Genomic DNA, 26,859 nt, shown 5'->3' with positions numbered 1-26,859 from the left:
AAACAGCTAATAGAGTGCTAGTTGCTTTGACATAATTTTCATGCCTCCCATGGAACCTGACAACCCTGCTGAGTAAGCAAGGACCGCTTACAGAGCTGTTGGCAGCTAACTACCTTTAGCCACAGTTAGCGCTTACTTTAGCAACAAGCTACTGGTAACTGTCGACCAGGAAACTCCATGAACTTCGATACTCTAACTATCGTCGTGTTCATTTCATTTTTGAGGTTCGGTCCAGAGCTACACACTATTCTGGCGACATTCCTCTTTTTATACATGGTAAATGAACTTGTATTTCTATAGCGCTTTTCCAATCTACTGACCGCTCAAAGCGCTTTACAACACTTGTCAGATAGATTCACCCATTCACACACACATTCATACACTGATGGCAGAGGCTGCCATGCAATGCGCCAACTGTTCATCAGGAGCAATTTGGGGTTCAGTATCTTGCTCATTTGTTACATGGAGCTGCGAGTTTGTTGATTATTGTGCTCTGTACGAAATCAGAAATTGTTGAATCATTGAAAATCTTCTCATTTTCACACATGGTCGATTACCCACATCGCTTTCGTCAACAATTCAGTTCACTGCTTCATCTTCAAAATGACAAAAGAGCGGAGACCAACAAAACCTGATGTCACATGTAAATATTTTGTCACGGTTACCATTTACCCAGCTGATAAAGCAAAAGTCAGACCGTTTTCCTGTGAACAGCTTTAAGTTGCTGAAAGTACAGAGTACATTACTCTGGTGTGTTAAACCGAGGTGAAAAAATGCTGATTGTCATCCTGGGACTTTTGTGCTTCCACTTCCTCATTACTTCGCCCACACAAAGAGCTGCAGTGTGTCTCAATGAAAAACAACTATCAGAACAATATAAAGTTCATCAGAAGCATAGCTGCAGTTGTGCCAGAAAGGTGTGGCAGCGCTGCTCTTGTTTTTTCAAGGAGTTGAATGATTGCGTTGTATATTTGGTACTAAAGCTCAACACTTTGTAAAACTTTATTGCAAGGGTGTCTAGACAGTCATGTCAGGGGTCACTTGCAGAAAATAGTACACGCAGTATTCATTGACCTAGTTAACAATTTTGTGTAATTTTTATTTTTACAGCTACCGTGTGATATGTTGATGTAAACGCTAACTGTAACTTTCTCTACTTTGTTACTTCTTTAGAAATGTTGCTAAATAAGTAATATAGTAATTAGTATAATGTAATTAAGAGCTACCTGAATGACATGTTGTCCAGCTGATATTTTAATTGGATTGATGTTGACAATTATCTTTTTCTGCATGTGTCTGTGTGCGTGTGTGTGTGTGTGTGTGTGTGTGTGTGTGTAGCAGGAACTACCACAGAAGTACTTCAGAGTACTCTGCCAGGTGTTTATATTTCTGTCTGTGGACAGATTTTTGTCTCTGTGTGATAACTGTGCAAGATGCGGTCATGGAACTTTACAAGCGTGTAGCTGAGGTCAGAATGAAAGCCAAATTCAAAAATCCATCACACCAGCTGCAACGCCAAATCAGTGTGTACAGTGCAATGTAACGGGACATGAGAGAAGAGAGTTTGGAGGAAAGTCCATGGCATATTTTCCTGGTTTAATTTCAGTTGGGGGAACCTCTCAGTTGGAAGAATGCACTTTAAACAAGCACGGAACAACTCACAGTAACTGAGGACATTGAAAAGTGAGGTAAAGGATAGGTACACATTCACAATCCCTTCACTCAGTATTCAACACAGTCCACCCAGGGCTTTTGTGCTTAACTACAGTAGAGAGGTAAAAAAAACAAAGCTTTCATACTAACTTACCCCTAACCCTAACTTTGGAACACAGTTTAGCTAGGTTAAGACTTGGTGTAAGGGTTCATATTTTAAACATCATCTTCATCACATCACCGCCTGTACAAAGGACTGTCTCACATGGTTGTTGCATGTGAGGCAGCCCCTCCTTGTGTCTTGATCTCAAAACAAATGAAGCAGAAAAGTGATGGGGATCAGGATGACTTGAGAACACAAGTTATCCTGCACTCATACTCAAAAAAATGTGAGATTAGAAACGTCTCTTTCTGAACACAGATAGCTTGTTAGCCTTAGCTCACTTGGAATTTCCAGTTAGGTGGGCTTGTTTAACAAACATGGCTCGCTTCAGCTCAGAAGCAGAAGTCTTCTTTTCATTGGAAATGTTATTGCAGCATTTCCAGTGAAGTCTGACTGACCTCTCACTCCCACTGAAGTACTTCAATCATTGCTGCATGTGTGCCATGTTCCTGTTTCTTCCTGGTGTTGAAACTTCTGTGGAACCGGTAACAGAAGTTGTCCAAACCTTTCATGCTGTGTATGCCACTCCTGGGTCATGACCCTTTTAACTGAAGAGCGCTGTTCTTCATGAGTGAGTTTCAGGGACTTTGTGATGTCCACGTCTTATTCTCCTCTTGTTGAGGTTCCTTAAATAAAACGTTTGCTCACATACAAAGGTTCATTTATTGTCATTATACAACACACAATTGTACAATAGAAGGTAATGTGTAACACTGTATTGCTACAGCTTAGAACATAGTATTTTAAAAAAACAAAAGTACATGCTTTCTCTTTTGAAGTTTTACGAATATCTGTACTAAACCAACACGCCTGTTAATTCCAGCAACTATGTGAACTAAAGAAAAATCAATAATCAACCTGCCTGTTGAGACATCACACCCATTGCGTCATGTTTCTTATGAGTAATACTGTCTGGAGGAGTCTGCTTATAAATACGAGCTCCTTCACTTATTTTATCATCTCATCCAGCAAGAAGACAAGGCTTCCCATTTTAAGAAAGCAGGTTGCTACTTTTTCCGACTATAACTAATCGTAAAGATGATCGATAAAGAGATTGCACTGGAGGCTTTGTGCACACTTTGCAATGCCAACGTAACATCTGTTCAAAGACAAGCATTTCCGGCTGCTTATATGCGATCTGCCAGTTCAGCACCGCAGAATCAGCTGCTCATCAAGCAGTTCATCCCTACGATCTTGGATGCAGATGATACCTGGTAATTACAGAAAATGGCTTTAAACAGATTTTACGTATAAATACAATTGCATTTGCAGAACTTGTTGTGTGGGATATAATTCAGATGTGACTGACTGAAAGCATTGATCTTCATTGAAACAGCATCTCCTCCCTTTACATTGCAGCGAGGTGTCACAATGCAACTTCGCCTGCCTCCAAGACGTCCTCGGAGGAGTTCCACTGAGTGCAGGCTTTCGCCGAGTGAACCAGGTGGACATTGGAGCAGTAAAAGACAAAAATCACATCATCGATGAAAATGAATTCTTCGACCCGCGATTCGACTACGATTTCAGCAACTTGAGAGACACCGAGACTTACTACAGGGGTGGAGAGGTGTATGAGCGCCCATGTGGTTGGCAGCGTTTTGCCCTCAGGGTAAATTTGCTTTTGATTTATTTGACTTTTTGTCTTTTCTTCCCACTCATTTGTTACATGCAGCTGCGAGTTTGTTGATTATTGTGCTCTGTACAAAATCAGAAATTGTTGAATTGTTGAATCATTGAAATTTTTGTCATCGCAAATATTGAACTTTGTACCCACACATGGCCGATTGCCCACATCACTTTCGTCAACAATTCAGTTCACTGCTTCTTCTTCAAAATGACAAAAGAGACCAACAAAACCTTCTGATGTCACATGTAAATATTTTGTCACAGGTCCTGGATGATTATGATGGAAACGCCTGGCTGGGAACTCGATACCGTAGCACCCAGTCAGTGCCAGGAGAGTGGCCTGTGTCCTACCATGGGACATCAAAGAAAGGCGCTGATGGCATTATCGAAGGACACTACAAGGTTTGATTATATCAGTTTTGACTGCCTGATCTGCCTTTTTTTTATATTTACTAAATAAACATGTTGATGCTGTTTTCCCAACTCCTCCTCCTGATGAAGGCTTGAAACATAAAATGACCTCCTGTCTTTGTCGGGAGGAACTTCACTAAGTAAACATGCTTTTAAAAACTAAAATTTACTTGCAGAGCATCACGAAAAAGCCTTGTGCTGACTGCACGACCACAAAGAAATACTGTATTTAACTGTTTATATTGAATAGTCCTCATACTCATCTTGTTTGTAATTGTTATTAACAGCCAGGCCCAGGTCAGGTGTATGGCCGGGGGATTTACTCCACTCCATACATCAGTGAGGCACTCCAATACGCCAAAACCTTCATCTCCAACAAGACGGGCAAGAAGTACTCGGTGATTCTGCAGAACCGTATCAACCCTGAGTACAGGCAGAAATACAACAATGACAAGTACTGGCTGATTCCCATCCCCTCTGGATCAGGTGCAGAAGAAGAGCAGAAGATGGTGGAGAGGGCCATCCGTCCTTATGGCCTGCTGCTGAAAGAGGTCTAACAGGGTGAGAAAGGTCACAACAAAATAAATCTGATCAATTATTTGTTTCCTGAGCTTTATTTTGAAAATCCAGCGGGTGTGTTGTCTTTGACTAAGAAATTGTCTTCATTAATCCATGTCAAATACTCTCTGATGCTGTCAAACGGAACAATGTCCCATTTGCATGTACAAATGAGTATATAGCTCCATACTAATGTCACTTTCTTGCACTGAAATTTCTGCTTTGATAAGCCGTGCTGCAATTAAATAAACCATCTTAAACACACTTGTCATTATTTTTTGTTCATACTAAAGAGAACACAGGGGGTACATGGTTTGTTATAAGAAAAGAAAAGAATGGAAAAGAAAAGAAAAGAAAAGAAAAGAAAAGAAAAGAAAAGAAAAACTTAATTGGGGTAAATCATTCATTACAGCAGCCAAAGTGTCAGAAGCAGAGGGAATGGGATCGAGTGATAGATAAATATGAAACAAGATTAAAACAAGAAAAAATAGATTATATGGGTCATTATACAAAAACTTGTCATTTTGTGTCCCTCCAAAAAAATTGCTCTGTAAATCTGGTTAACAGTAAAACAGTAAAAAAAACAAAAACAAATCAAAAATCTGAATAAACAATAACAAAATGACAGGATACATTATATTACATGTATATTCATATTGTATTTGTTGCAGATAAAACTACCCATAAATAGGCTTGGATATTGTGCAAGGCTGGATATTGAGTAAGGCCTGGCAGCAGTCAGGCTGTTACAGTAACAGTCGACTCCAGAGAAATGCTGCCCCGGGCGGCTGCCCATATTGCCCATATGAGGAACCGCCCCTGAGAGTGACCCAGCATCAAGAGTGCTCAAGCGTTGACAGACTGCCTTGTTTTTGTCAAGTTAAGGATGAGTAGTGAGCCAAAACTTCCCTAGGACCCCAGCAGGGTTTTGCACTTAGAGATAGGGGAACTCATGTGATTGGTCAGTTGTGAGTCATATGAGGAAAATTGACAGGTATCTAAAAGCGGGAGAAAAGGCCCCATTGGTGTAAAACAATTAAGAAGGAGGGATGAGATGAAAAAATAAGATTGTATTTGTCATATTCTTTGGTTCCATACTTTGCAGACTGTGGTGCTCTGTTAATGAAAGACTCAAGGACAAGAGGACTTCTCTCTATATTTTTTATTTTATAATTGGTAAAAAGTTATTCCACGACAATATATATATACTGTAGAGAGAGGGAGTTTAGTTTCATTTAATTTAGTTTCTCTGATACATAGGAAACAAATTAATAGTTTTTTTCTTTTGTTTTTAGAGTTTTAAACTCAAATGTAAAAATGGCCTGTCTCTCAGTACGATTGTTCTACTTTTACTTGCTATTGAGGCCAAAGAAGTCAAACTATCATATAAAAACGTAAACTCAATCAATTCTGTTACTTTCAATGAAAACACCCCTTCACAGATAATGGACTGTTCCGAAAGTGGCATCTTTTCACTTCACATCCAGACGGATTGAAGATAACTAGAATGCCTGTGGAGACAGAAATGCTGTAATTCAGCTCAATTCCATTGATGCATGTCTATGAGTGGTCTCTGGTGCCATCTGGTGGTGCATCTGTGGCCTCATAAAGCTCGGTTTAAGGACTCCCATCAGTGCTTTTCCACATGCGAATCAGAAACAAACATGGTCTTGTTCCCTTTAAAATCTTGTTCGGTAGACCCCCTCAGACAGGTGTAGGTTCAGATAGACGCCCTCCCCTTACCACAGGCGTGTGAAGATGCTTGTTGACATACTGTGCCAACTTGTCTGCTATTCACTCAGCATTGCATTCACAGGTGTGCTGTCATCTGCAGCCAAGGTGGTCCTCCACAACCTGCAGCCTGTGGGTCCTCATCAAGGATCATGGATGCCCCTGGAAGCAGAGGCAATACCAAGATCCATTCGAGGTGCTGCTATCCACCAAGACCGCTGTTAGGGTGGCTGGAAAGGCTACTTGTTCTCTTTCCAGAACCATCCGACAACAGGGGGCCAAACAATAGTAGCATGACAAGCTACCACCGAGCAAGGGGTGAAACAGCACCCTCCTCCATCAGTAGTGTGCCAACATCAAATGAAAAAAGTTCAACACAGTGACGTGCAGAATGAATCTCTGTGTCACCACTGAGGGATCAGTGATGGAACCTAGGATGAGACCATGGCACCAATTCCATGGGCGGGGATGGCTTGGTCTCATGGGCTTATTATTCATCTTATTCCTATGTTCAGTAATTATGGTGTTTCCTATTCACCTCGCACATGACAACCAGTCATCTTTTCCCAATCCCACAACACCCAAACCACTCAACCGAGCCAAACACTCTCTCACCACAAATCCTATCACTGACCCAGACACGCTCAAACACAACTCCTGGCTACTATATGCTAATTGCACCACGTGACAACACACCAACCGTTCCTGTTTGTTCTGCCCCTGTAAAGCTGCAGGCCTAGCAACGCCTCTGGTGCTGGGATGTTGCCTCACTCCTTGTGTTTGGTGCCTCATCATCAGAACCATTGATAAATCAGTTACACGCCAGATGGTTTGAACACCAAACAACCCCTGATGAAGCACAAGCCCACAGTGCACCTGTGTGGATTCCTCCTTATCACGACTGTGACAGCACTGATATAGCTTTCAACTCTTGTACTTAAAGTGTAACTTTCCCCCATGCTTGCTCCTCCTCCCTATAATGTCTGTGTTTTGAAAAAACAGCTGATGCTGATTTTCGTTTTGTCAGTTCTTTAAGTGTTTGCTTCAACATGTACATGTGTCTCACTGATATACATTTTGTAAATACTTATCCACCATAGGACGGTCAAAGGGGGCTAGTATCACCTCCTTTCACCTTACATTTCATTACTCCTTTTAACTTGTGTAAGTTACAGTCCGACCTGGTGTGAGCTGTGTAGGTATAGATGAACATTTTGTTCTCAGGACACTTATTAGTTCACTGCAGTGCTGTGGTATGCTCAAGGCCATCACATTTTCCTCCCTAGGTCTCCCTTTTGTCTGATTTATCACTGTATTATATAAAGTGTGTCATTTTCTGTACTTCTCTCTCAGGCAGGCTCAACAAGTACACTCTGGTGCACAGAGCAGGGCCGTAGCCAAGATTTTAGAAATACTGAAGTCATGCCCCCCACCCCCACCCATACATCAAGAACATTTTGAAATGTATAGTATAAATCTAAGCATTTCTCTGCATTTTGACAGGACCAATAATGGCTTAATGTCAGTGCCAGCAAACAGATAATGTTTGCATATTAACTACACAGTATTTATTAACCATTTACAAAGTATTATGAATATCACTTGCAACTTTCCAATAAACAATTGCTAATAAATAGTTTATGTAGCATTTCATTGCTTGTTGCCAGTTAAACAACTGTTAAGTTGAATTAAGTTGAATTAACTATAAATTTGCTGCTTTTTTGCCTCAGTGTCCTCAATGGAAGCTGCAGCCCTGGTACAGAGCAGGGACCTTTCAGCTGAAATAGATCGACTCTGTTATACTCTATTTTTCCTGTTTTCTATTAAATAATACAAAAGACAATCATTTGTTGATCCACCTTTCATTTGTCCACTTCTGTACGAGGGGAAACAATTTTTTTTCACAACAACATGATGCACGTCATCCACAACCTAACTTGTAAAGATGATTCTTAAAGTTGTTGCATTGGAATCTTTGCATGCAATTTGCAATGCCAGTGTAAAATCTGTTCAAAGACACAGGTCGCACGCTGGAGGAGCAGCACAGCTGTTCATCAAGCAGTTCATCCCTGCACTCCTGGATGCAGATGAGACCTGCTAGTTATTGGAGATGTTTTTTGTCACAACGCTGAGAAGGAAAATGGTGTACACTACGGTTTTAAACAGATTTTACACGTGTTTGTCATGAGAGCTTGTAAATGCATTTTGCATTTGCAGAACTCATCCTCAAACCAAGCTGACAGATAGATAACAACCATATATACATACCCCTCCAATTAGTTTGAAACAAGTCCAGCTGTCTACGATACAGCACTTAGAATTACCATGACGTGGATGATTTCATAAACATGAACATATTAGCTAAAGATCGTAAATTAATCTTGCCGGCCTAGGTTCAAATCATTTATTTGAGACATTATAATCTACTTTAACTAGCAGCATCATTAGCCTCACTATCTTATAGGCTATTTACCTTTAAAATTCAGCAATTAAGACGCAATGATCCTAAGTTGTTTGCAAACCCAGGCCATCTTCAGTGGGATAAGCGACTGTTGCTAACTAGCTAATCAGTCCATCTAATGCAGCGCTGCTCTAGGTGGGGCCTGCAGGACAAAGTTGAGATTGTATTCAGCCCGCCAGATGTTTCAGATTTTTTCTGAATGCCGAACAGCTTGCGCAAGTAACTCAGGATCCTGCTTTTTTATTTTGTCATGTATTTGTTTTACAAATCTTTCATCTATTTTTTTCCTGGCAGCAAAGGACTTCCATAAAAAATAGCGAGCAGGCAGTCATTTTTTGAAAAGTGAACCTATATGTGAGTAAGAAACTAAACTGTGATTTCCATTTGACTGTAATTTGTTGTGTTCCATTATTTGCTGTTGTGTTGTGTGAGTTGATGTTGTGTCTTCCTATATGCCATAGTGATTTCTGGGCCAACGTGAATCTGTGATATGTTTTCTTTTTCTCCGAAAAAGAAAAAAAATCAGTCAAACTGATCTGTTTCATCACTGAAGCCCAGGATCCATTCATTAAACAGATGTCTTTGGGCCTTCAGTCTCACAAGGTGACGTAAAGTTTGTCCAGAACAATTTTTCCACCACCAGCAGATTTTTTTTAAACCTAGTTAAGGTGGGAATCGGCAGCATGTTTTCAAGGCAATGTGCATCTTATCACTCAGGTGGGTTTTTTCAGGAGTTAACAGATATACTGAAAACTATAAACAGCCACTGCAGCAGCAACCAGGTGTTAACACTGTACACCTGCAGGCTGGTAACATGGCTTTCCTCAAGTGCACAGTCGGCCTCCTCGTCCTCCTCGTGGTCTCTGACTGCTCCTGGGCTGAAGAGAAGGTGAGGGTATTTATGTTAAGATTTAATTTAAAAAAAACAATTCCACTTAAAGATTAAGTTAGGATTAAATATGATTTATTACTGAAATATCTTGTTTTTGCTTTGGCTTTAGTTTGATTCTGTTCTTTTACATTTTACATTTAAAATCCTAATTCTAAAACTTCACCTGATCTTTCATTAACAGGGGTGTGTGTAGATAATGACTGAATTTTCATTTTTGAGCGAACTGTTCCTTTAAAGGTGCTGCACACCACTCTACATGAACTTTTTCAATGGAGTCATTACTAATGTGTGATGTTATCTCCCTGATTTAGGACGTGTCTGTCTCTGAGCGCCTGTGGAGGGCAAACAAGGATGTTGGTGAGACACATTTAGTCTTTCTGCAGGGCAGATAAGCATTGCTGTAAATCTTAGTCCATAAGCTAAGTTTTACACATTACCAATATCATCAATCAGTCATCAGTACTCTCAGTGAGCCCTATAATGTCCTCCTACAGTTCGTTCAGAGAAGGAACCCTTTGTCATTGATGACATCGCTTATGACAATGAAAATGACAGAAACGCTGATTCCTGCACCTCCTACGGCTGCATGTGGCCCAAATCTGCTAATGGAATGGTCTACGTGCCCTATTTCATCGCCTCACATTACTGTAAGTAAAAGAATACAGAAGAATAACAGTATTTGTTTCAGAAAGCGACCCAAAACGTTCAAAGGACAGTGCCCTCTAGTGGCTGTACCCAGTATCATGTCAAACTGTGTGATAGACCCGTCTGTCAACTGTGTCGCTGTAGCTTTTGGTCTCACCTACCTGTGAAAACAACATGGTCTTATTCCATGCTCAAGTTAGCATTAGTCATAAAGTACCAAAATGTCATACTTGAGTAAAAGTAAATGTATCATTTTAAAATGTTACTTTGTTGAGAGTGAAAATCACTCAGATGTATAGTACTTGAGTAAAAGTCGTAAAGTATCTGATAATAAAAGTACAAGAAAAGTAAAATTACACATACAGTACATGTATATACTGTATGCTACCTGTTGACCAATTGTCACTTGAGGTATTAAGTATTTTTCTGATGACTGGAATCAGTATTTTTTCTTCTAATTGCCGATAAAATAAATGAATGTCAAAATGCAGCATCTGCACAGTATCTGCACAGTAATTAGTAACCAAATTTACCAAATAAACGTAGTGAATTAAAAAGTGCAGTATTTGCACAATATGAAGTATAAAACACCCGAAAATGGAAATACTCAAGTAAATTACAAATACCTTAAAGTTGCACGTGTAATTACAATGCTTGAGTAAATGTACTGGCAATAGTACATCTGCAACTTACAGCAAAATGACTTGGTTCGGTTTAGGAAAAGATGTTGGTTTTGCTGAAAGTAAATACCTTCTTATAACTGTCACCATAGAGTCAGCTTCGCAGGAAAAAGGAGCAACCAGAGCAATGCAGGGAGGAGGTCTAGGTTGAGAAACGTGTCAAAAGTTTCAGAGTTTGACATAGGGTTTTTTTTTTTATTATTAAAATGATGACCACTATCATTACTTAACCTCAACCACATGTTTATTATTGTAACGATGATGTAATTTAAACCCAAACCAAGATCTTTCCCTAAACCTCACCAAGTCGTATCTGAGTGTAATCCAAACCTGAACCCTGGCTATGTCTCGTCAAACAGTGTCGTCCTGTTCATAGACCTTTTGTGTCGTTCTAGAGAGAATGAACAGACAACACATTTTGTTGTTTAATTTAGACGGTTTGCTGGCTGCTGGTGTGTGTGTGTGTGTGTGTATTATACCTGTGTGTCTTCTCACCTGCATGTCTCAGCCTCTCGTGAGCGCTCCCTCATCGAGCGCGGGCTGCAGTCCTTCAGCGACGTCTCTTGCATTCGCTTCGTCCCACACAGTGGCCAGAGAGACTACCTGAACATCCAGTCAGACAGCGGGTAATTAACTGTGTTTGTGTGTGTAAACTACATTCAGCTTATCAAATCAAACCTGTGTTTGTATTTTTATGATATCAGCTGTCACAGGTTACATTTCTGATTTAAAGGTGTCTTTAACCCTTTCAAACACATCTTTATCTCTTAGATTTCCCATTAAAGGCAAAGTCACATTTGTCACACTGACATGAAAATATTTTTGATGTTTTGAGCATATTCAGACATAATTGGGATCCTTGAAAACTTTTGTATGAGGGTTGAGCAAATACTCAGCTGAGACGATAATCCAGTACAGATAGAGAACTGGTGGTGCTAATGGTCCTGCTCTATGCAAATGAACACATACATCACTGGGACAAATGAGCAGACGCAGTGTTTTTTAAACAAAGAAAGTAAGAACTTAATGTATAACATATGCCGAATTTACAAGAAGGCCCAAATAATTAATAATTTGTCATAGACAGTATTTTATAAAGTTTCCAATGTTTCTCCTACTCAACAAAGCACAAAACTGAGCGATTTTCTAAAGCAGTCTGGGGAGTTTCTCTCCCTTTTCCTCTCCTTGCTGGTGTTGAGTGTTTTGATGCGGCTGCATTGACCTACAGTATATTGGTGTTCAAGTGTGCCGTCTGCCGTTCTCTATTAATAGCCATTAGATATAAGTTATCCTTTCCATTCAAATAATACAAAAGACATGAATGTTGCGCACCTTTTAACATGATTTCATTATATAGACCCCTCAGTTCCCCAACTGTAACTGACGACAGATAACGGTGTACTTGCTCCTCCCTATTTGTATCTTAACAAGTATTTGAAATAACTTCTTTTGGTTTTTATAATTTTTAATTTTTCATGAACCTGAAACTGAGGCTATTATGAGCTCAAAACTTGTTGAGGGGTTAAAACCATACTATTGTCACACAGTACTGTACAGTGAAATCACAGTTGATTTCCTCTTCAGATGGAAAACTATTTGAAAGCACAGGTCCTGCTTCAAAATGTTACTTTATGAGCTATGAGCTATCCCTTCCTGCTTTGGTTATTACTTATTTTTCACTTCATTGTATGAATGCAGCTGTTACTCCTACGTCGGCCGCCGTGGTTACGCCCAGACGCTGTCTCTGGACCGTCAGGGCTGCCTCTACCACAACACCGTCCAGCACGAGCTGCTCCATGCCCTCGGCTTCAACCACGAGCAGTGCCGCTCCGACAGGGACCAGTACATCCGGGTCCTGTGGCAGAACATCCAGCCTGGTGGGTTCTTTGGCCTCAAGGAGGAGTATTTAAAGTGACTGTTGAAACATATTGCAGTTCAAAACCCAAAGATATTCAGTTTGATATCATATGTGCTGAGTTCTTACTCACTCAAGACGCACTCGGTGCTGGGAATAACTGGAATAAGGTTGGGAAGCACTTTACCACATGTTTTTTTGTCTTTTCTGACAATTTATTGTGATTTTTTCCTCTCAGGTTTGGCGTACGCCTTCGACAAGCTCGACACTCTGAACCTGAACACTCCCTACGACTACAACTCTGTCATGCAGTACCACAGGTTGACAAGGCTTCTGTTCATTTAAGATCTTTTTTTATTCAGAAAGACATTGATTGGTTTTATGATTATTTGGTCATGAAGCTTTGTCCCCTTATTTTTGAAAGTACTAGTAAGAGATGTGGACTTGAGCTGACATTGACCTGAGATTTGACTTTAATTTAAAGACTTGACTTGAGACATGATAACATAAATTTTGTGTTTTCAGTTTAGTTTTTTGGTTTTTATATTTTGGCTTCAGTATTTTAATGTTTAAAAGTGACAGGGAAGCAAAAGATTTGAGAAGAAATCAAGAAATATACTTTTATATAGTTTTTTTTTTGTTTGATTAAATTTTTTCACTGACAATCATTTAAATAGTCAATTTATTTTCATACTCTTTAAGAGGTCTGATAAATTGACCATTAATATCATCTCTTCATAAAGAAGTACGACTAGAGTACTGCAGGTAAGACTGCAGTGTCTTGGGGAGGAGAGAGGTGACTTGACTTTTGACTTTAAGGTCCTATTTGTAAGAAAAGTAGATTTTTGAGTCTCATTCCCAACTCCTCAAATACTGATGCATTTGGATTGTTGGTCGGGATGGTCGCCACCTCACAGCATCAGTATTTGACTACTAGTGATGAGACTCAAAAATCAACTTTTCTTATAAATAGGACCTTTAAGTTGCCTTAACTAAGGACTCAACTTGCCTTGACATAACCTGTGATGTGTTTTAACTTGACTAAGAAAAAATTACTTGGGACTTACTGGAGACGACCAATCGACCTGAGTCTGTTTTTTACTAGGAGACAGTATAAAAATGATTGGCTCAGAGCGGCACGCTGAGTCTTATATTTCATTTCAGGAAACAGGAGACTACCCAGAGCTGTCGACATTTTCTTTGGACCTTTCTCTTATTTATACAAAAATTCTACCATGTAACGACTATATTATAACATTGATACTGTATCCATGTTATCAGTTATGGGATGTAACTAAGTACATTTACTCAAGTACTGTAGTTAAGTACAATTTTGAGGTACTTTCACGCCTCACACATTCTGGAGGCAAATATTACTCCACTTTAACTATAGTAGTGGCCAGGCCATTAATCTGTCGACCCTATAAAAACATGTAAATATATCTATAATGTACTTTTACTTGTTCTTTTGACAAAGTACATTTACAGTACAGTTGTGAGTTTTGGGTACAATAAACAACAACCTTTAAACAATAAACCAATAGTTTCTATTTTATATACAGCTAAAAATAATTCAACCTCTGTTCTCTTAATAACTGCAGGTACGCCTTCTCCGCGAACAACCAGCCCACCATGGTTCCTATCCCCAACGCCAATGTTGAATTTGGCACGGCCACAGAGATGAGCAGGAATGACATCATCAGACTGAACACTCTGTACAAATGTTAAACACACTGGGTTTGTGTACTTGTTTTACTTCTGTTGCTGTAAGTGTTCCCTATATAAATCAAATTATTGGTTTGGATTGACGTCTAAGACAATGTGTTGTTTGTTTGCTGCCACTGACATGTTTTTTTTCCAACAGGTGACGAAAGAAACCCAGACAACATGACACTTTTTAACAAGACATTACTGACAATAAACCTTCAAACATTAAAGCCTTGTTTGTTGTTTTTGCACTTTCAGACACTTTTGTACCAAAATCCAGAGTTTAAAACTGAAGTTTGAGCATTTTAAGTCTCAAAGCAGCAGAATCTGTATATATTAAAGGTCCAGTGTGAAGGATTTGGGGTCAGAAATTGAATATGATATTAATAAATAAGTTTTCGTCAGTGTATAATCATCTGGAAATAAGAATGTTGTGTTTTCATTACCTAAGAATGAATCTTTTGAATCTACAGAGGGTTTTCTTCCACAGAGTCTGATATGTTGTATGATATGTATGTAAAGCACTGCTTTGTTTCTAAACTACCCCAAAATGGACTAAAGGAAGGAGAGACGAGGGATGTTCAGATGGTTGCAACCTGCAACTACACCACTAGATGTCACTAAATATAACACACTGGACCTTAAACACAGAATCAAATGACTGCGTCTAAAGTGAAAGGAGTAATATGAACTCACAGGAAATTATCACCCAACTCTGCAGCTTGACAATGCTTTTAAACAACATTTGAGCTCATTGTTTATGTTTTAGGGTACATTTAGTGTTCGGCTAAGTCTCACTTCCCCTAAAAAAAATGGGATAAACCCACTGCACACTATGTGCCCAGCATCAAACAGCAGACAGACAGTCAGAGATTAGCTGGTGAAGAAAGTGGAACAACAGGCAGCTGCTGAGCCAGGTATTTTTCTCAGATGTTGTTGAAGTCTATAAATATTGGGCAACATTAGGTGGACACAAGTATGACTTCCACAGGATGAAAATATGACTCTGTTGCTTTTGGATGTGTAGCTTCAGTTGTCTGCTGACACATTAGCATAACTTTTTTTAAGGGTCAAAACAGACAGATATTTAAAAGATTTAGGTTGGTCTAAAAGGACAAAATGTAAACACTGGAGCATTAACTTTAATGCCACATACACATAACACACAAACTAACACTACTATTCAAAATTACGTCTGGTGACGCACAGGACTGGATACTACAAGATAACAAACTAACTAACAACCCAGATTTTAAATATAGTCGGCAGTGGTTTGTGCAAAATAAGACGAGTCACCTCCAACAGCTGGAATCTGGACAAATCTGATACTGATCCTTTGAGCTGGTTAACAACAGACATCTGACCTCAGATGAAAAATCTGTCAAGTCTGTAATTCGCTCCCAACTTCAGTCTATTTCAGTGTAAAGGTAACTTTTCTTTGTCCATCAACTTCCTTGATATCTGCAACCAATTTCTATCAACCAGAAGACATGATATGCATAAAATATTGTAGATCTGCAATTTCCCTCAGTCCAGGTAATTAATTGTTAGTTTACTTAACAGAAACAAAACAGTTAACATTGAGGAGCAATGCAACAGATGTCCAGCTACAATGCATTTGTAGTCCCCGCCTCTGATTAAGTTTTTAAATTTAGATTCAAAAAGCTAAACAAATATATATAAAGTATATGTCTGATAAACAGAGTGTGTGCCTGTATAATGTATATGTGTGTGTCAATGTATGTATGTTTTGTATATCAGCATGAATTTATGTGACAAGTGAATCTGTTCATGTGTCACAAAACTATATAGAATAACACATCTGGGCTCATGTGCAGTTTATAAAATGAAAAATGACTGATTTGTGAAATGTAAAATTAAGGTTTCAATTGTATTTTCTACTTTTACTGCTTCAGTAAATGTGACTTGTTGACAGAAGCTATTTGAGGCCATGTGTTTGCTCCAAATCAAACACGATGAAAAAAGGCTCTTATTATGGGAAAATGCAATGTGGCATCAAGGTGAAATATTCTAATCTGATCTGTTTCCACTAGTTTCCTCCATCACTGTCCTAAATACCCTTAAAAGGATTTTATTCCGGTGTTGTTGGTGCTTTATAATGTGATGTTGTGACGCTCACTCGCAGTGTTTCTCTCACCTCAGGGAAAGCGGTAAGTGAGCTGTGTTTAAATATCTCATCGACACTGGTTTTTAACAAGTTGACAAATATCAGATTTATAAATCATTGGTTGGAGGGTTTGATGTCTTGTTGGTTGTTTGTGTTTTGCTGCAGGTTGTTTGTTGACATGGAAGTGAAGTGCATTCTGGGCCTTGTGGTCCTGGTGGCTGTGTCAGCTTTGGCTGAGAGGGAGGTAAGTTTGGCGACAGATATTCTTTGACTAAATTATTTTACAGTGGTTGAAAAAGTATTGAGAACTTGTCTTTTCTTGGGGATGCTGTATAAAATAAAATTAATAAAAGAGATTTTGATAATTTGCTAATCTTTTTTGACAATATATTTAATGTTTTACCTCATCAACTTCACAGTTTTTTGTAAGTATATGCTTAATGCATGACTTATATCTGTGTGTACTTAAGTAATGTAAAAGTACCGCAAATATGCACTAAAGTACAAAAGTTGAGTAAATGTTTCAGTTCTTTAGTCTAAATCTGCTTTTCTGTCTCCTTTTTTCTTTATGTATAATTTCTGGAAACCTCCTGATTCTGTAAGTTTTCTGCCCTTTTTTTAATCCAAATATAATTTCCAGAGTGTTGTTGACTTATAATAAAACACACCATTATTTCTAAAAACACTGACGTCATTTTAAAAGTAAAGTTTAAGAGCTTTTATCAAAGTGTCATTTGTTGTGTGACAGTTGCTCCATACACGATTAATGAACTGAAATCTCAATACATTTTCCACAGGTCATCAGGCTTTGACTACTTCAGAGCGGATCGAGAGAGTCAACAGGAATATCGGTAAGGACTTTTTTTTTTTTCTTTTTTTTTTAATCAGATTTAGTTTAGCTTTTAGTTTCTGCTCTGATCCAAGATGAGACCTGTCTGGGTCTTCTTTCTTACCAGCCATGATTTCAGAAATAGAGGGGAAATGTGCCCCCAGTGTAACAAAAAATAAGTTTTTTTCATATTGAATTAGTTCAGTTACTTGTTCATTTACATTTTCATTATTTTTTTCCAACCTGAAGTTTTAAATTCTGCTTCAAGGAATAAAAATCTGGTGGAAATCATTAGTTATTTATTCATTTATTAGTTGATCTAAACATTGTCTGTCTAAAAATGCTGAATACCTCCAACACATTCAGAACCCAGAAATCACATCTTGTGAAAAATAACCTTATGTTGGCTGTGCGCTGCAGTCCGTTTGCCTGGTGACCCATATCTGGAGGACGATGTTGCCTATAATTCTGAGGCTGAGAGAAACGCTGACCCCTGCACGTCACGTGGCTGCATGTGGCCCAAGTCCGCCGATGGGTACGTCTACGTGCCCTACACCATCTCCAGCGTGTACTGTGAGTAGCTCCTGGTGTGTAAAAACAATATATTACATTGTCATGATAGAATATCGCACATTTGATATGAGAGTTTTTTCTAATTTTCCAGCTTCTCGTGAGGTGTCAATCATCGAACGAGGTCTGCACTCCTTCCACGATTTCTCTTGTATCCGCTTTGTGAAACGCACCTCCCAGGCAGGGTACCTGAGAATCCAGTCCCTTAATGGGTAAGAGTGTGTTAAAGGAGGTGTACATCACACTGTGCATGACATCCTGATTTATTCTACCATGCTTATTAAGTGGCACTAGTGTTTTCTGTTCTATTTTGTTGGTTATATGTGCGTCTTGTGTGTCACATTTGACTTTACACTTCCTGTCTTTGTCTTTTTCCAGCCTTTTTTCCTTTAAAAGAGATATTGCAATTAGATATTGATAATATGACACTTATATTATGCGCACACATCGCTTACCGTTGACAAAGTAGCTTTCTCATTTTTCCCAATCACTGTGTTTTAAAAGCATTATATGTCTGCATCTGCCAGCTGGCAATCTCAGTAAGAGTGGACCTAATAATGTGCTAATTCCACTTTTGGAGAATTGATGTTCTCTGCAATTAGATAAGAGATGAGGTATTTTCCTGTTTGCTAAAACAGAGACAAAAATGAAACAACATCACTGACCTGCTGTCAGTGAATATGCTGTCTGAGATCTGTCCTGAATTTTCCCAGGTGCTTCTCCTACATTGGTCGTCTTGGCTATGGACAGGATCTGTCTCTGCAGCGCTCGGGCTGTGTTTATCACGACACTGTGCAACATGAGGTGCTCCACGCTCTGGGCTTCCACCATGAGCAGAAACGCTCTGACCGCGACCAGTACATCCGCATCCAGCTGGAGAACGTCACCCCTGGTGCGTAATTAAATAAATGAAGACACAAAATTTAGATTTGCACTTAATATGAGATAAGATGCACCTTTAGTGATGCCACATAGGAGACATTAATTTAATGGGTGCTATAAAATAAAGTGCACCATAACATATTAAAGGATTAGTTGAACATTTTAGGAGATACGTTTATTTGTTTTCTTGCCAGGAGTAAGGTGAGAAGATTGATACTGATGTCATATCTGTCCTTTGAATATGAAGTTACAGCCAACTGTCTTTTAGCCTAGCTTAGCACAAAGAAAGGAAATATTGGGAAACAACTTGCCTGATTCTGGTAGCAAAGTCTGCCTACCAGCACAGCTAAAGCTCAGTAATTAACACGTCATATCTTTCTTCAAAGGCTTAAGTCCTGCGCCCAGTCACAAAATGTTCTGACTCATGCAGTAAAACTCTCCACAAGAAAACAAATGAGCATATCCCAAGATGTCAAACTCTTCTTTTACAGCAATATACTACAGGTACAGATCTCATGACAACTCTGTTTTATTTTTAAATCCTTAGGAATGGAGCACAACTTTGACAAAATCAATACTCTGAACCAGGGAACCCCCTACGACTACGGCTCTGTCATGCATTACCACAAGTAAGTAAAACAAAAGCCACTCTGGTGTGAGTGTGGCTGCTATCTGTGCTGGAGAACATTTAAAAAATGCAAGGGGTTGGGTTGGGTGTGTTGTTTGAGGTGCAACTCTCATTAATGTTTGTCTTGTTGTGGCTTCAGGTACGCTTTCTCTAAGAACAACCAGCCCACCTTGGTGGCCATCCCTGACTCCAGTGTCGAGTTCGGCACAGCCACCGAGATAAGTCAGATGGACATCATCAGACTCAACAGGCTGTACAACTGCTGAACAGGTAAAATAAACACAACACATCCTGTCAACAACACATTCTATAATGTATTCTATTCATCTATTTATCAATGACTATAACATTTTCTTTTTATACAGGTGAATGAGATGATGCATACTTCAGGAAGAGAATCATCATCATCGCTATCTTCACGGGTCAACAATAACTTCTTTATGATTCAATCAACATCAATAAATTTGCATTAAAACATACAGTTCTGTTGAGTTTTATTCTTGTTTACTTGTGTACTTAATTTCTAAAGCTGAATGTTACCTAAATTTAGTCATACTTCAAAATACTTAGAACTTTCTTTTAGATTACAAACAAGACGTAATGGAAACCTTTTTAAAAGAAGACTAATACAATGACTGAAATGACTGAAAATGAATGAATATAAAAGAGAAAACTAGAACATTTCTCAAGAAGTACTGCGTGTGCCTGATGCTTTGTAAGTAGATAACTGTGTCTGTCTGTGAGAGAGAGAGGGACAATATGGCCGACAAAAATATCGCTCAATGAGTTGCCAGCCAAGGATATTAGACTGACACTTAGTAGCAGGCTTAGTAGTACTCACTTACTTTCTACAAAATATTCATTCTCTAAAAAAAAAGATTGGGAACATTAATATGTGAAAGAAGTTTCTGGCTTCATAAATAAATGAGCATATAAAACTATAATTTGTTGGAAAAGTGGTAAAGAAATAAGATATAAGAAATATATTCTGTGTGTGTGTGTGTGTGTGTGTGTGTGTGTGTGAGAGAGAGAGAGAGAGAGAGAGAGAGAGAGACTGTCATTGATTATGTGTGTGAGCTCACATAATTTTATAGAAAATTACCTCCAAAAGTCCTGCATGTATTGAAAACACCATAAGTCTTATTAGCAAAACTTTACATCCTGAGCGACAGGAGAAGTTGCTGAACACATTTATGTAGATTGGGAATGATGAAGGACAGCGAGTTAGAAAGATGGCATTCTCCACTTTCATCCAGAAATTTAGCCTCAAATTTAACATGGGAGCTTTTGAGGGCTGTTGGTGCTCTTGGCACTTGAAAGCTGAAGGTTACCTGAACTCAGTCATACTCAAAAATACTTCTGCTTGAACTTTCCATTAGATTACAAACAAGACATAACGGAAACAGTTTTTAAAGAAGACATAAAATGAGATGCACATTAGTTTTATTGCCAATAGTCAGATGAGAAAATTGATACTAATGTCATATCTGTCCTTTAAATATGAAGTTACAGCCAACTGTCTTTTAGCCTAACTTAGCACAAAGAAAGGAAATATTGGGAAACAACTTGCCTGATTCTGGTAGCAAAGTCTGCTGTGAGGGAAATTCTCTACTGTCCCTTTATCATTTGGATATGTTCTTCTTGCATATGATGCCTAACAAATATAGGGTGAACATTTATGTCTGTGGGCGTCCTGCATGGTTTCTGTCTTGTGACAGTTATGTGGTTGCAGAGCATATATGATATAGAGGGCTATAAAAACTAACATAGATAAGAGCTCAGTGAAGGAGTTCATCCTGAAGAGTGTTTTTGTAACCTCTCCTGTGTGTATGTGTTCTGACAATGGTTGATGTATGATAATACAATAAAGAACTTCTAGAAAAGAAATATTGTGTTAAACTTGGTGTTTCGACCAACTCTCAAATGCACTAGACAAGTGACTGATTTTCAGTTTCCACGACACTGCAGCACAGCCAAAGCTCAGTGATTAACACGTCATATCTTTCTTCAAAGGTTTAAATGCTGCGCCAAGTCACAAAATGTTCTGACTCATGCAGTAAAACTCTCCACGAGAAAATAAATGAGCATATCCCAAAATGTCAAACTTTTCTTTTACAGCAATATACTACAGCTACAGATCTCATGACAACTCTGTTTTCTTTTTAAATATGTAGTAGTTCTCATTTACTGCAAAATACTTTTCTGTTTCATTCAACCAGTACAAGAAGACATTTTGGTATTGATTTTGAGTCAATGGGTCACATGACCAGTAAATATATATGTATCATGTGCAGTATATAAATTAAAGAATGACTGATGTGTAAAACGTAAAATTAAGGATTCAATTGTATTTTCTACTTTCACTGCTTCAGTAAATGTGACTTGTTGACAGAAGCTATTTGAGGCCATGTGTTTGCTCCAAATCAAACACAATGAAAAAGGGCTCTTACTGTGGGAAAATGCAATGTGGCATCAAGGTGAAATATTCTAATCTGGTCTGTTTCCACTAGTTTCCTCCATCACCGTCCTAAATACCCTTAAAAGGATCTTATTCCGGTGTTGTTGGTGATTTATAATGTGATGTTGTGACGCTCACTCGCAGTGTTTCTCTCACCTCAGGGAAAACGGAAAGTGAGCTGTGTTTAAATATCTCATCGATACTGGTTTTTAACTGAAGAAGGTGACAAAAATCAGATTTATAAATCATTGGTTGGAGGGTTTGATGTTTTGTTGGTTGTTTGTGTTTTGCTGCAGGTTGTTTGTTGACATGGAAGTGAAGTGCATTCTGGGCCTTGTGGTCCTGGTGGCTGTGTCAGCTTTGGCTGAGAGGGAGGTAAGTTTGGCGACAGATATTCTTTGACTAAATTATTTTACAGTGGTTGAAAAAGTATTGAGAACTTTTTGACAATATATTTAATGTTTGACCTCATGAACTTCATAGTTTTTTGTAAGTATATGCTTAATGCATGTATAAGCTTGTGATTCGTGTTTTTATTATACAGTCTTAAAAGAACTTATATCTGTGAAATAATTGCAGTTAAAAGAACAGCATTTCCCTTTAAAATATAATCAAGTAGAAGTATAAAGTATAAAATAGTTTCTAAAATTTAAATACTTAAGTAATGTAAAAGTACCGCAAATATGCACTAAAGTACAAAAGTCGAGTAAATGTTTCAGTTCTTTAGTCTAAATCTGCTTTTCTGTCTCCTTTTTTCTTGTTCTGGAAACCTCCTGATGCTGTAAGTTTGCTAATAAAACACACCATATAAGATTATTTCTAAAAACACTGATGTCATTTTAAAAATTATGTTTAAGAGCTTTTATCAAAGTGTGATTTGTTGTGTATGCAGCTAATAAACTAAAATCTCAAAAAAAATTCCACAGGTCATCAGGCTTTGTCTGTTTCAGAGCGGATCGAGAGAGTCAACAGGAATATTGGTAAGGACTTTTATTTTTTTTAAATCAGACTTAGTTTAGCTTTTAGTTTCTGCTCTGATCCAAGATGAGACCTGTCTGGGTCTTCTTTCTTACCAGCCATGATTTTACAAATAGTGGGGAAATGTGCCCCCAGTGTAACAAAAAATGAGTTTTTTTCATACTTATTCATTTATTAGTTGGTCTAAACATTGTCTGTCTTAAAATGCCACCTCCAAAACATTCAGAACCAGAAATCACATCTTTCACATCTTAAATAATCTTATGTTGGCTGTGCGCTGCAGTCCGTTTGCCTGGTGACCCATATCTGGAGGACGATGTTGCCTATAATTCTGAGGCTGAGAGAAACGCTGACCCCTGCACATCGAGTGGCTGCATGTGGCCCAAGTCCGCCGATGGGTACGTCTACGTGCCCTACATCGTCTCCAGAGTGTACTGTGAGTAGCTCCTGGTGTGGCTCTTAAAGGTCCAATCTGTGTTTTTTTAAGCAACAAATTAGAAGTCAAGATATGAGATGGGAAAGCAACTCCTCACGTTTCTCACTGTCTCATAGTTCAAAATGTAAAAACAATATACTACATTGTCATTATAAAATATCGCACATTTAATATGAAAGTTTTTCTAATTTTCCAGCTTCTCGTGAGGTGTCAATCATCGATCGAGGTCTGCAGTCCTTCCAGGATTTCTCTTGTATCCGCTTTGTGAGACGCACCTCCCAGAAAGAGTTCCTGAATATCCAGTCCCTAAATGGGTAAGAGTGTGTTAAAGGAGGTGTACATCACCCTGTGCATGACATCCTGATTTATTCAACCATGCTTGTTTTCCTTTAGCAACCCTGTCTCCGAGAAAAATATGTGGCACTAGTGTTTTCTGTTCTATTTTGTTGGTTATATGTGCGTCTTGTGTGTCACATTTGACTTTACACTTCCTGTCTTTGTCTTTTTCCAGCCTTTTTTCCCTTTCACCTGTGTTTCATTTGGTGATTAGTCCTTTTGTATTTAGTCCGTGTTCCTTCACTCGTTGTCAGTTCATCTTTTTGTTCATCCCTACAGTATGTGACCTCTGTGCATTTGTGTCCTTTTTGTAAAACCATAACTAATTTGTTTCCCCAGTTATATTGTGATGGATGAAGGTAACTATTTGTTAGATTGTGTTCAGAGGCAAACACTTTGATAAGATTTTTTGGTAGAAAAGACATTAAATACATATTTTTGCATTTTTCCAACTTGCTGGATACGTTGATAAAGGCTTTAAAAGAGATATTGCAATTAGATATTGATAATATGACACTTATATTATGCGCACACATCGCTTGCCGTTGACAAAGTAGCTTTCTCATTTTTCCCAATCACTGTGTTCATTTTAAAAGCATTATATGTCTGCATCTGCCAGCTGGCGATCTCAATAATTATGTGCTTATTCCACTTTTGGAGAATTTATGTTCTCTGCAATTAGATAAGAGATGAGATAGACAAAGAAAACTGAATATATCTTTATTGGCATATTGGCAAAAAATCTAATATCATGCATCCCTACTTGAGGTATTTTCCTGTTTGCTAAAACAGAGACAAAAATGAAACAACATGACTGACCTGCTGTCAGTGAATATGCTGTCTGAGATCTGTCTTGAATTTCCTCAGGTGCTACTCCTTCATTGGTCGTCTTGGCTACGGACAGGATCTGTCTCTGTCTCGCTCGGGCTGTGTTTATCACCACCTTGTACAGCACGAGGTGCTCCACGCTCTGGGCTTCCACCATGAGCAGAAACGCTCTGACCGCGACCAGTACATCCGTGTCCAACTGGAGAACGTCACCCCTGGTGCATAATTAAATAAGTGAAAAGACACACAACATTTAGATTTGCACTTAATATGAGATAGGATGTGCCTTTACTTTTCTTTTACAGCAATATACCAGAGCTACAGATCTCATGACAACTCTGTTTTCTTTTTAAATCCTTAGGATTGGAGCACAACTTTGACAAAATCAATACTCTGAACCAGGGAACCCCCTACGACTATAGCTCTGTCATGCATTACCACCAGTAGGTAAAACAAAAGCCACTCTGGCGTGAGTGTGGCTGCTATCTGTGATGGAGAACATTTAAAAAATGCAAAGGGTTGGGTTGGGTGTGTTGTTTGAGGTGCAACTCTCATTAATCTTTGTCTTGTGGCTTCAGGTACGCTTTCTCTAAGAACAACCAGCCCACCTTGGTGGCCATCCCTGACTCCAGTGTCGAGTTCGGCCTGGCCAGCGAGATGAGCCAGATGGACATCATCAGACTCAACAAGCTGTACAACTGCTGAACAGGTAAAATAAACACAACACATCCTGTCAACAACATGTAACTCAACAAAGAATTGGACCCAGTTATATTATTTGTTCCCCATATTATTTCCTGTTCGCTGACTAAAGTGTCAATCAGAGTGATTTGGTTCATACCTGGTTCTTATTGGCTATATCTGGCAATGCAGACTTCCCACTGGAAAGGGAAAGTAAGTTCCACCCATTTCCCCAGGAGATTGACAACACCGAGTCAGAACAACAACGTGAGCAGACGAGTGTGACAAGTGCAGAAACAAGTTCATTTAAACAAGTGAAAGTTGTTAATTTTGTTATCAACACTGAGTAGACTATGAGAGGACACTTACCCGAAGTGAGAGAGGTGATTAAAAGGATCTGTGTGTCAGGAGTTTATCACTTTTGGCAGTATCTTGGCTATGTTTCTGAGATTCCTGGAAAACCTTAGATTTTGGATTTGGATTCTCCTTGACGAAGGAAATGGCGAGCCCCCAATGAACAAGATAGCTCCTTCCCCCGGGGAGTTGGACTGAGATCACCTGTTGCCCTGAGGAGGAGACCACCCCTAAAAGTGCCAATATATTTCAAGTTCAAAGTATCCCGTGGCTCCAGTTACTTATTGTGTCTGTCATTCTCTCTTTAACCCTCCTACGAACCTAGTTACTGGTCCTGAATACAATTGAGTACTCTGAGTACTCCAGGTGGGTTACAAACACATTCTCAAATATATTTTATTCATCTATTTATCAATGACTATAACATTTTCTTTTTATACAGGTGAATGAGATGATGCATACTTCAGGAAGAGAATCATCATCATCGCTGTCTTCACGGGTCAACAATAACTTCTTTATGATTCAATCAACATCAATAAATTTGCATTAAAACATACAGTTCTGTTGAGTTTTATTCTTGTTTACTTGTGTACTTAATTTCTAGAAATGTTACCTGAACTCAGTCATACTTATAAATACTTCTGCTTGAACTTTCTTTTAGATTACAAACAAGACATAACAGAAACCTTTTTAAAAGAAGACTAATAAAATGGCTGAAATGAGAGAGAAAAATAGAACATTTCTTAAGAAGTACTGCGTGTGCCTGATGCTTTGTAAGTATATAGATAACTGTGTCTGTCTGTGAGAGAGAGAGGGACAATATGGCCAACAAAAATATCGCTCAATGAGTTGCCAGCCAAGGATATTAGACTGACACTTAGTAGTAGGCTTAGTAGTACTCACTTACCTACAAAAAAATATTCATTCTCTAAAAAAAAAGATGGTGAACATTAATATGTGAAAAAAGTTCCTGGTTTGATAAATAAATGAGCAGATAAAACTATAAATTGTTGGAAAAGTGGTAAAGATATAGAAAATATTCCTATAATTTCACAGAAAATTACCTCCAAAAGTCCTGTTTGTATTGAAAACACCATAAGTCTTATTGGCAGAATTTTACATCCTGAGCGACAGGAGAAGTTGCTGAATGCGTTGATGTAGATTGGGAATGATGAGGGAATGACAGCGAGTTAGAAAAATGGCATTCTCCACTTTCCTCCAGACATTTAGGCTCAGATTTAACATGGCAGCTCATGAGGGTTGCTGGTGCATTTGGCACCTGAACAACTAGCCAAAAGTCTCTTTGCTTCCATAATTACATGCCTGCGACCAGCACAAAATGTCCTCCTAATTTGATGCATAAATTATG

At 38.6% G+C, this 26,859-nt stretch overlaps 2 protein-coding genes across 2 annotated transcripts; both read left to right on the top strand.

The window, feature by feature from the left end:
* The first annotated feature begins 2,789 nt into the window (after window positions 1-2,789).
* LOC311263585 (uncharacterized protein) lies at window positions 2,790-4,675 on the top strand. The gene is made up of 4 exons (XM_084363769.1): window positions 2,790-3,030; window positions 3,176-3,425; window positions 3,707-3,844; window positions 4,141-4,675. The coding sequence occupies exons 1-4, from the start codon at window positions 2,855-2,857 to the stop codon at window positions 4,408-4,410; spliced, it is 834 nt and encodes a 277-aa protein (XP_084219895.1). The 5' UTR covers window positions 2,790-2,854; the 3' UTR covers window positions 4,411-4,675.
* Window positions 4,676-9,417: 4,742 nt separating this feature from the next.
* LOC311263225 (uncharacterized protein) lies at window positions 9,418-26,011 on the top strand (the record flags this gene model as incomplete). The annotated part of the gene is made up of 23 exons (XM_084363148.1): window positions 9,418-9,492; window positions 9,807-9,852; window positions 9,990-10,142; window positions 11,329-11,446; window positions 12,519-12,697; window positions 12,914-12,995; window positions 14,277-14,390; window positions 16,546-16,553; window positions 17,308-17,361; window positions 17,760-17,912; window positions 18,004-18,121; window positions 18,623-18,801; window positions 19,339-19,420; window positions 19,559-19,672; window positions 22,174-22,252; window positions 22,812-22,857; window positions 23,139-23,291; window positions 23,488-23,605; window positions 24,495-24,673; window positions 24,817-24,898; window positions 25,034-25,164; window positions 25,816-25,856; window positions 25,933-26,011. 21 exons carry the CDS (start codon window positions 9,418-9,420, stop codon window positions 25,158-25,160), a joined length of 2,259 nt encoding a protein of 752 aa, XP_084219274.1. The 3' UTR covers window positions 25,161-25,164; window positions 25,816-25,856; window positions 25,933-26,011.
* Window positions 26,012-26,859: the final 848 nt, after the last annotated feature.

The sequence above is a fragment of the Pagrus pagrus genome, assembly GCF_965226575.1.
Source record: "Pagrus pagrus genome assembly, chromosome: 10".
NCBI classification, from domain to species: domain Eukaryota; kingdom Metazoa; phylum Chordata; class Actinopteri; order Spariformes; family Sparidae; genus Pagrus; species Pagrus pagrus.
This window is presented reverse-complemented; position numbering and strand designations above follow the sequence as displayed.